Source organism: Symphodus melops (genome assembly GCF_947650265.1).
Source record: "Symphodus melops genome assembly, chromosome: 2".
Taxonomy (NCBI): Eukaryota; Metazoa; Chordata; class Actinopteri; order Labriformes; family Labridae; genus Symphodus; species Symphodus melops.
In genome coordinates, this window is record NC_136692.1 from 862,183 (window position 1) to 872,182 (window position 10,000).

At 45.0% G+C, this 10,000-nt stretch overlaps 2 protein-coding genes across 2 annotated transcripts in view; one reads left to right on the top strand and one right to left on the bottom strand.

Annotated features, from left to right (window-relative positions):
• Nucleotides 1-566: 566 nt before the first annotated feature.
• On the bottom strand, nt 567-7,606 carry LOC306820184 (equilibrative nucleoside transporter 2-like). The gene is made up of 13 exons (XM_079337952.1): nt 7,479-7,606; nt 6,325-6,432; nt 6,164-6,245; nt 5,859-6,010; nt 5,622-5,761; nt 4,901-5,035; nt 4,379-4,476; nt 4,216-4,291; nt 2,206-2,312; nt 2,008-2,116; nt 1,798-1,883; nt 1,503-1,699; nt 567-1,267 (listed from the first exon to the last, which is right to left on the bottom strand). The coding sequence occupies exons 2-13, from the start codon at nt 6,360-6,362 to the stop codon at nt 1,156-1,158; spliced, it is 1,332 nt and encodes a 443-aa protein (XP_079194078.1). The 5' UTR covers nt 6,363-6,432; nt 7,479-7,606; the 3' UTR covers nt 567-1,155.
• A 665-nt stretch (nt 7,607-8,271) lies between these two features.
• The window catches only part of LOC306818425 (E3 ubiquitin-protein ligase pellino homolog 1-like), a 4,691-nt gene continuing 2,962 nt past the window's right edge, over nt 8,272-10,000 (top strand). The window contains exons 1-2 of the mRNA XM_079336011.1: nt 8,272-8,567; nt 9,800-9,927. Of these exons, the coding sequence (XP_079192137.1) occupies nt 9,836-9,927 (92 nt within the window). The 5' untranslated portion in view covers nt 8,272-8,567; nt 9,800-9,835. The remainder of the gene's footprint in view (nt 8,568-9,799; nt 9,928-10,000) is intronic.

A 10,000-nucleotide genomic window follows, 5' to 3' on the forward strand; every position in this document is an offset into this window, starting at 1 on the left:
CAACAACACCTGAACCAGCAGCTGTTACCTGATCTTGAGTTGTTCTCTCTGTGCGCTCTCAGGCAGCAGTGATTCTAGAGCTTGTTGTGGTCCTCTTCAAAAACCAATGGGGGGCCTTTAAACCCCCAAAGAGACGACCCCCCCCCCTTAGGGAGGTTTCCTACTATACTTTCATTAACTTGATGTCTTTGTTCAATAAATTCTGTTATAATTCAAATGGTGTATTTTGCATTGTGACATAAACTGGGTGCAAAGGGCTTTATGTTATTTCACACCTATTTATTAAACAGAACTTATTAATTATGAATATTATTTAATTAATTTTAGAATGATATTGAAATATTTAGGTTGTTCCAGGGTTTATTAACTCAGTTTAATAATATTGATTTATATTAATAATGAAATAAAGATCATTATTAATGTTAATTTGATAACCACATTATGGTGCCCCGTGTGAGGCCCTTAATAAACCAGCATAGTCCTTCCTGCACCGAGTGGCAAATAGAAAAATAAACCTGCAGGAAGCAGATTCAAACCCTTCAGAGCTGAGAAATAAAACACCAACATTGTTACAGGTTTCAATATCAACGTTTATCTTTGTATAAAAAACATAAATAAGCCAAAAATACAAAACAGTGCAGCGACTCATTGAACAGTAAATAAAAAGATGTAAAACATGTTTAAAGAAATATTTAAACTCAAAGTTCAGTGATAAAAAAAAAAGAATATGATGCGAGTTGCAAGTCGGAGCGGCAACATGGACGCCTCCAGGAGTTCCTTCAGTCCGTGAGCTAAACCCAGACGATGACATCACACGTGACGCCGCGTCGACAGACGACTCTGTGTGATCGATCGACTAAAACAGAAACTGAGCTGCTAATAGAAGAGTTACAGAATAAACACGCAGCAGCCATGTTGGATTTTATGTCAGGCTGATGAAGGTTCTCCTAGTTTCTGAGTCAGACTTCTGACTTCAGGGGGGGGGGGCTTTGATCCTGAAGACTTATCAGACCAGTCGGAGGTCAACTGAACGCACCATTAATTTAAACGTTTCAGTGCACTGTGTAAACCCGTCTGTAGCCAATGGGAGAGCTCTGTGGCGTCAGGTGATGAAACCTCTGAAGAGGATCAACAAACATCTCAGTCCAGTTCTTTTTAGACCAGCATCCCCAGGAAGAAGGAGGATATTGCTCCCAGTGCCAGACCCAGGACCAGGAAGAAGGTCATGAGGGAGCCGGCCGTCTCACAGTCTTTGACCCGCACCAACCTACAGTAACACACACACACACACACACACACAGAGTTACACACACACACACACACACACACAGAGTTACACACACACACACACACACAGAGTTACACACACACAGTTACACACACAGTTACACACACAGTAACACACACACACACACACACACACACACACACACACAGTTACACACACAGCTACACACATGGGTACTGCAGTCTGAACATTACAGAGAGCTGCTGTGACTCACTGTGGAGCGTAGGCCATGCAGAGCGTCGCCAAGTATCCGTTAGAGAAGGAGAACAGCGCCATGATGACGACGAAGGCGATGTCGTGAGTGAAGAGGACGGGGAGTTTGGAGTCCTGGACGTTACACAGCATCAGCAGAGGGACGAAAATGAGACGGGACGCCACGGCCACGGGAAACAGAACGCTCTTCGGCGCGGGCTGCACGAGAGAAAACATCCAAAACAACGTGTGACTTCCACAGGAAACAAACGAAGAAGAGCGAAGAGGTTCAGACACAGAAGAAGAAAGAGGCTCACCCATTGGACGAGAGACGGGGTGCCACGTCCAACCAGGTCCATGGCGTTGAAAACGATAAAACAGCAGACGCAGGTGAAGACTTTTTCTGTGACGGACGCAGAGCGGAGGTCAGCGCTTTCGTGCTTTTATTTTGTAAAATCAAAAAATGTGTTTTAGCCTTAAAAGAGAAACAAAGAAATGAAAAACATTGAAAAGTAACGTCGCCTCACTCCACGCCTCGCTCTCCTCGTACACGCTCTGGACTCGGACGGTGATCACAGGAAACACGGACAGAGTGACGGCGAACACCAGCGTCACACACAGCGCCATCCGCCAGATCTGCAAAGAGCAACACAAAGGTCGACCGTGGTGTGTGTGCTAACGGCTAGGCTAGCAGCGCCCACCTGGCCCTTTGTTCCAAACGTTACCTTTTTAAAGACAGCAAAGACCGACAAGCGCTCCTGATTCTGGTCTGAGTCTGGGACCTTCCCGCTGGCCTCCAGGTCTTTGGCGGTCGGCTTTAAGAGTTCTTTCTCTTTGAAGACAAAGACAAATCATGTGACTGAGGACGGGAGACATGATCTCACCTCATAAGACGTGTCTCCACATTTATCTCCAACAATTGGATCCTGAATTTGATGAAACTGATGTTAGCTTAGCATAATGGGCTAACTCCCTATTTCCTGTTTAGTGAGAGTGTGTTTGTTTTGATTGGCTGGTGAAGCTTTGACTCAGTGTGTGTGTTGTGATTGGCTGGTGAAGCTTTGACTCAGTGTTTTGATTGGCTGGTGAAGCTTTGACTCAGTGTTGTGATTGGCTGGTGAAGCTTTGACTCAGTGTGTTTGTTGTGATTGGCTGGTGAAGCTTTGACTCAGTGTTTTGATTGGCTGGTGAAGCTTTGACTCAGTGTTGTGATTGGCTGGTGAAGCTTTGACTCAGTGTGTGTGTTGTGATTGGCTGGTGAAGCTTTGACTCAGTGTGTTTGTTGTGATTGGCTGGTGAAGCTTTGACTCAGTGTGTTTGTTGTGATTGGCTGGTGAAGCTTTGACTCAGTGTGTTTGTTGTGATTGGCTGGTGAAGCTTTGACTCAGTGTGTTTTGATTGGCTGGTGAAGCTTTGACTCAGTGTTGTGATTGGCTGGTGAAGCTTTGACTCAGTGTGTGTGTTGTGATTGGCTGGTGAAGCTTTGACTCAGTGTTGTGATTGGCTGTTGAAGCTTTGACTCAGTGTGTTGTGATTGGCTGGTGAAGCTTTGACTCAGTGTGTTTGTTGTGATTGGCTGGTGAAGCTTTGACTCAGTGTTGTGATTGGCTGTTGAAGCTTTGACTCAGTGTGTGTGTTGTGATTGGCTGGTGAAGCTTTGACTCAGTGTGTTGTGATTGGCTGGTGAAGCTCTGACTCAGTGTGTTGTGATTGGCTGGTGAAGCTCTGACTCAGTGTGTTGTGATTGGCTGGTGAAGCTCTGACTCAGTGTGTTGTGATTGGCTGGTGAAGCTCTGACTCAGTGTGTTGTGATTGGCTGGTGAAGCTCTGACTCAGTGTGTTGTGATTGGCTGGTGAAGCTTTGACTCAGTGTGTGTGTTGTGATTGGCTGTTGAAGCTTTGACTCAGTGTTGTGATTGGCTGGTGAAGCTTTGACTCAGTGTTTTGATTGGCTGTTGAAGCTTTGACTCAGTGTTTTGATTGGCTGTTGAAGCTTTGACTCAGTGTTTTGATTGGCTGGTGAAGCTTTGACTCCGTGTGTGTGTTTTGATTGGCTGGTGAAGCTTTGACTCCGTGTGTGTGTTGTGATTGGCTGGTGAAGCTTTGACTCAGTGTGTTTTGATTGGCTGGTGAAGCTTTGACTCAGTGTTTTGATTGGCTGGTGAAGCTTTGACTCAGTGTTGTGATTGGCTGGTGAAGCTTTGACTCAGTGTGTGTGTTTTGATTGGCTGTTGAAGCTTTGACTCAGTGTGTTGTGATTGGCTGGTGAAGCTTTGACTCCGTGTGTTTTGATTGGCTGGTGAAGCTTTGACTCAGTGTTGTGATTGGCTGTTGAAGCTTTGACTCAGTGTGTTTGTTTTGATTGGCTGGTGAAGCTTTGACTCAGTGTGTTTTGATTGGCTGGTGAAGCTTTGACTCAGTGTGTTTTGATTGGCTGGTGAAGCTTTGACTCAGTGTGTGTGTTGTGATTGGCTGGTGAAGCTTTGACTCCGTGTGTGTGTTGTGATTGGCTGGTGAAGCTTTGACTCCGTGTGTGTGTTGTGATTGGCTGGTGAAGCTTTGACTCAGTGTGTGTGTTGTGATTGGCTGGTGAAGCTTTGACTCAGTGTGTGTGTTTTGATTGGCTGGTGAAGCTTTGACTCCGTGTGTGTGTTGTGATTGGCTGGTGAAGCTTTGACTCAGTGTGTTGTGATTGGCTGGTGAAGCTTTGACTCCCTGTGTTTGCACAGACTGACCTGTTGTGCTCAGGAGCGTCTGCGTGGCCTCCGGTTTGTCTCGCTGTCGTCTCTTCAGGTAAAAATCAGCAAATTCCTGCAGGAGAGAAAGCAGCGCGTCAGAAGGGCTGAGTGAGAGCTGTGGGGCCTTAAAGGAGGACAGGCTCTTATCACACGTCCTCACCAGGTGTGGGAGCAGCAGGTAACACAGCAGCGTCATCAGAGTGGCCACACAGGGAGTGAGGAAGTATCCCAACGCAGCCGAGGTCTTATCTGCCTTACCTGCAGGGGGCAGAATTATCACCTGATGACCTTTGACCTGTGTGACTTCACTTTGGGATCCTGAACCACTTCCTGTCTCTGTGTCTAACTTTACGTCCTAACCTTACAGTATTTCAAAATAAAAGCACGCAGCAAGTAAAGACAGGATAAACATTCAAAATAAAAGCTGAACTAGTTTTATTTTGAAATGCAAATGAATGGAATTTGATTAATAATGTGATCACAGAGAATCACTCCCATGATTCCCGGCCAGGAGGCCCCCTGGTGGCTGGAGGTATGAAGTGTTCCATGCTTTGAAAGATCAAGCAGTGTGTGTGCAGATTTTTAAATGTGAATATTTTCTTGTCTCTGTTTAAAGTTTTCTGATTGTTTGGGGGGGTTTTTTGTAAACGATGTTCAGGAAGAGAAGTGACAGATAACTCACTCAAGATGGAGGCGAGCATGGCGAGGGCGGCGAAGATCCCGGCCAGACCCTGACCGCTCATGAACAGAGTGCTGTACCGAGGAGGAAACAGGCCGACCACGCCGAAGAGGCTGCCCTGCAGCACGGCGCCACACACTGAACACACACACACACACACACACACTGTCAGATATGTGTCGCAGGTTATCTTCGAGCTGTGGTGTCCAAACTTTTTTCTTTTGGGCCGAAATTGTCGCCTCAGAATCATTTTAAATTCTTTTTTAAAAGAAACTCTTTAATAAAAGAATCTGTTTTATTTGTTTTTCTCAGAATCAAGTCTGTAACCTTTAATGTTTTTGTATTTATTTCAGGTTATTAAAGGCTTAAACAACAGTCGGCTTGTTCATTTAGAAATGTGGAAAATAATCAAAGATGTTAAAAAGAAAGAATAAAAACAAACTTTGTAGGTTTTATAAATATCTTTCAGTTCTAACATGAAAAATACTAATAAATAAATATTCCATCTGAGACCTCGGGACAAAATCTTTGAGTTCAGGGGCCGCAAAAAAATACCCTCAAGGGCCGCACTTTGACCCGCCCTGGTTTAGAGTCTGGACCCTGGATATGCCAGGGTCCTGGGTCCTGGGTCCCCGGTCTTAAAGCCTCTCTGGGTGCAGGTCTTTGATATAGTCCAGCTCCTCTGACACTCAGCTGTGATGACTGTAAGGCGGTTCATGCTCACTGTTGATGAACCAGATGGTTGCCATGGTGACGGAGAAGAAGGTGTCCGGCTCCATGGGGACCTGGACCAGGGCGGCGGTGAGGGAGAAGAGGAGGAAGATGAGGACGAGGCTAAAGGCCACACGGAAACGCTCTTTCACCCTGAACAGAGAAGAAGAAGAAGAAGTGTGAGAACACGCTCGGCGAGCGGCCGCTACAACAAACCGCCACCGTGTGGCCGATGCATGGCGAGCGTCACCTCTGGTACAGGAAGGAGTTGAGCAGGGTGAAGAGCAGCAGGGGCAGCTGGGAAAGGAAGGCCATCCAGCTGTCATACTTGTAGTCTTTAGGCGTTCCCTCCAGCGTGGCGTTACACGTGTTGTTTGGCGCTCGGAGACGCCCGTTAAAATACTGAAAAAGAAAACATTGATGACATCATCAGGGCTCTGCTCACTTTCACACATTTTACAGAAGAAGTCCATCCAGTTTTGACACAGCGTGGCGCCCGTACTGGTTTACACGGCGTGCACGTGTAAAAAAAGGAAGATGGCGAGGAAGGTGAACCTGAGAGGCCGTGATGAAGAAGTTCCAGGGCAGCAGCGTCCCCACGCCGAGCAGGAAGATGATGAGGCCGACGGCGTGACCTCTGCAGAGACAAACCAACGAGTCCTTCATGATGTCACCTGAGGCGTGAAGCGTTCAACGCTAAAAAACATCCAGCTCACCTGTCAGGGGGCGGAGCCTGCTGCTTTTCCACCGACATCCTGTTGTTTCTGCGTCGTCTCGGTGCAAGAGGAGGAGTCAGCCAATCGTGGGGCGACGTGGAAGGACACCTGACAGGTGAGCGCGGGGAGAAGAGGGCGTGGTCATTATTATGACATCAGAGCCTCAGACGTTCATACGATACTGGTTTCAAATCAGCTGTTTGTGTTCTTTATTATTCTTTATATTTGACATTTTATAAATTATATTTTATATATTAGTAATTGTTTATCATATTTTATTTGTTTTATATTTTATTTTGCACCAAGACAAATCGATCATATATGTAAATAAAACTCTGACAGTGCAGGTCGACTCAGATGTAACCAAAGAGTCAACAGGTGTCTAAATACAGGAAGCCCCCCCCCCCATAACACACACACACACACACACACACACAGTCTTGACCCCCGTCCTACATGACCACCTGTCGACCCGACCCGGGTCCCCGCCCCCATCACCCTCATGATGAACTCTTCTGAGAGTTTTAACAGTCCAGTCACTTCGTTTGGTTTCACACAGCAGGAAGTGACGTGTCATTAACTCCCTTTATGGTCTGTACAGCGCCGTGACGTCACGGGGAATCCTTATCATAGCGCGGCAGTTTTGACGTTTAGGCGGGTTTTCCCTCTTTTTCCCGGAAACTTTTGAATGAACTCGGCGGGTAAAAAAATAACATGAAGCTTTAATACATCAAAGTTTAAGTATCAGAAGTATTCAAACATACAGAATAAAGAAATTATATTTAATGGTGATAAAAACTCAATAATATCACATTTTATGTCGATATATCGACGTTAGAGGAGTTTGACTTTTTAAAATAATAATCTGGCAGAAGTTACCGGATGCTTCCTGGTTATAATCTGGATTTATTAAATATATAATAACATGTTTATTCATGAAAGTTAGTGAAAGAATGTGTGGAGTAAAGACAGAGAGAGGTTTCTGTCTTCAGCTAATATAATATTATATTAGTGTCTGAACACACACTGTGTGTCTGAGCTGGGAGCTCACACACACACACACACACACACACACACACACACACACACACACACACACACACACACACTAACAGAATGAGACTGAAGCTCTAAAGCAGAGAGAGGGAGCTCACCTGAGGGTCGGAGCACGTGGAGCAGGTGGACCGCGGACCGTTCGGCTCTGGATCTGACTCACTTTGAATCAATGAGAGGGGAAAAGAGGCGCGTGGAGGAAGGAAACTGAGAGGAAATGCCATATATGGTCTGTTTTGGGAACGCTGCCAACACGTGGTCAGTGAGAGTGAAAGTGTAGTGAAGTATAAAACAATGAATTTAAAAGTGTTTGATTTAGTAACATTTAGTGATCACTTTTAATTATTCTTTTCTTTAAAAAATAAATGATGGAGGAAGAAGAAGAGGAGGAGGAAACACGTGACAGTGTCACCGGGTCCTATGTTCCCTATTTCATAGGGGTCCAGGGAACTAGGACCCTTTTTCATTATATGGGTCGTTTTTGACCTCACCCGAACCTTAATCCGTCTCAACAGTGGGACATATGACCCCAACAGTTTCTAATAATAATAATAATAATAATACATTTTATTTATAATGCTCTTTTCATCAATAGATCTCAAAGTGCTACAGCACAGGTTCATTATTATTTAAAAAGGTTTAAAAAACAAAAGCATCGAAGAAGGACTAAAAGCTTTGTAAAAAGGAAATGTCTTTAGACGTGTCTGTCAGTTTGAATGATGTAAACAGTTAAATATTTGAGAAGGCGTGACAGGGGATGTGACGTCACCCTGCAGGTGAGACCTGCTCAGCATGTTTACAGTACTCTGTGTACTTTATGTATTTACTGTTTGTTTGGTTCCAGTGAGGATTAAACTCATTTCTCTCCCTTTATTATAAATGACTGAGCTGTGAGAGCTGATGGTGTTGTGCTGCCTTCACGCGCTGGAGTAGATTTGTCCACCAGGTGGCAGTGATGCTACATTTTGGATGCGCGCCGCCTGAAAAAGAAAGAAACCACGAAGAAGAAGACTAGAAGGCGGCTCGTGCGGCGGTGACGTCACAGACGTTTCAGACGTTTTTTCGTCCTGAACTGACGAAGATTTGACTCCCGAAGAACTTTAAAATTAATAAAATTAAAATCCAATATTCACGCTAAAGAAACCGCGAGAACCGGAAATAACCGACACGGAGACTTCCGGCGCACTTTGGTAAGTTTATTTATTTATTAAATATTTACTTATTTAATATTAAAGTGGAAAAAAATACATACAAATACTTACTGATTTAAACAGTTAACGCCAGAACCAGCTGTTAAATATTAAATAATGTTCACGTTTTAAAAAGTAAATAAAGTTTATTTTCCCCTCTGATGTTTAAATAATAATGTTATAAAATAAGAACTTTAAATAATAACACTTTAATAATTATATGATCTTTATTTATTAATATCTTTATTCAGTTTATAGGTTAATATGTCCCAAAGTTTCAAAACATTTTTACATATCTTTAAATATTTTCACTTTTCTTCCTCATGTAAATTCTGATGATGAGTTTGCTGTTTAACTTTTATACTTTAATAAGTTAACGGACCAATCAGAGAGCTGCTCTCTTCCTGTGTGATCAGTCAGCCAATCAGAGAGCTGCTCTCTTCCTGTGTGATCATGAAGGAAACCTGCTGTGTTGAAGCTTCTCTGACAACAATGCAGCAGCCAGTATGTCCTCCTTCTAACTTTAGATTCTGCTCCTGAATGCTCTGGATCTGATTGGACCAGAGAAGGTAGGCGGGGCTTTGAAGGCCGTTTTGGACGCCCCTGGGTTTGCCAGATATGAGAGCAGTTATGATGTGGTCGTCAACATTTTAAAAGTAGACTGTGTTGACTTCATGTGGCGTCGTGATTGTCCCCGTTGATCATGTGATTCACCTCGCTGTCAGAGCTCACGCTTCGTCTCCGTCACCAGAGGACAGAGACGGACAGAGGAGCGTTTGTCTCCGAGGAGTGAAGTCACTTCTCTCTCTCTCTTTGTGTGGTTGGCGGTGTAAAAGAGGCTCTGTCCGCCTGCAGCTCTGTGACATCAGCTCTGGAGGCGGGGCTTAATGTCTTTGACCTCAGCAGGACCCGTTAGCATTAGAGCCGAGCGCTCGCACAACGTCACCCAGCGTCACCCAGCGTCCTGCTTTGAGCACGGTCAGACCGTACTCGACCCGCCCATGACCCGTCTCACTCATGCACGGTGTCCGAGACTTTGAGGTCTCAGTACTCGGATCTGGTCCCTCATGTGAGACCGCCCTGACAGTCAGTGACCCCATCAGTTTATTGATGACATCACTCACAGGTTGTTTTGTTTCTGGATGAATGCTCATGAACACACACACACACACACACACACACACACACACACACACAGTCTCATGTCGTCTTTCTCTTCATCGTGTCTGCAGGTGGACGTGTCCACCTGTCCTTTGAAGGACGCTCCGATGTTTTCTCCGGGTCAGGAAAACGTCTCCTTGTCCCCTCCGACCGCCATGACACAAGGATCAGTCAAATATGGAGAGCTCATTGTGCTGGGGTAAGAGAAGAGACAGAGAGAGAGAGAGAGAGAGAGAGAGAGAGAGAGAGAGAGAGACGGAGAGAGGGAGAGA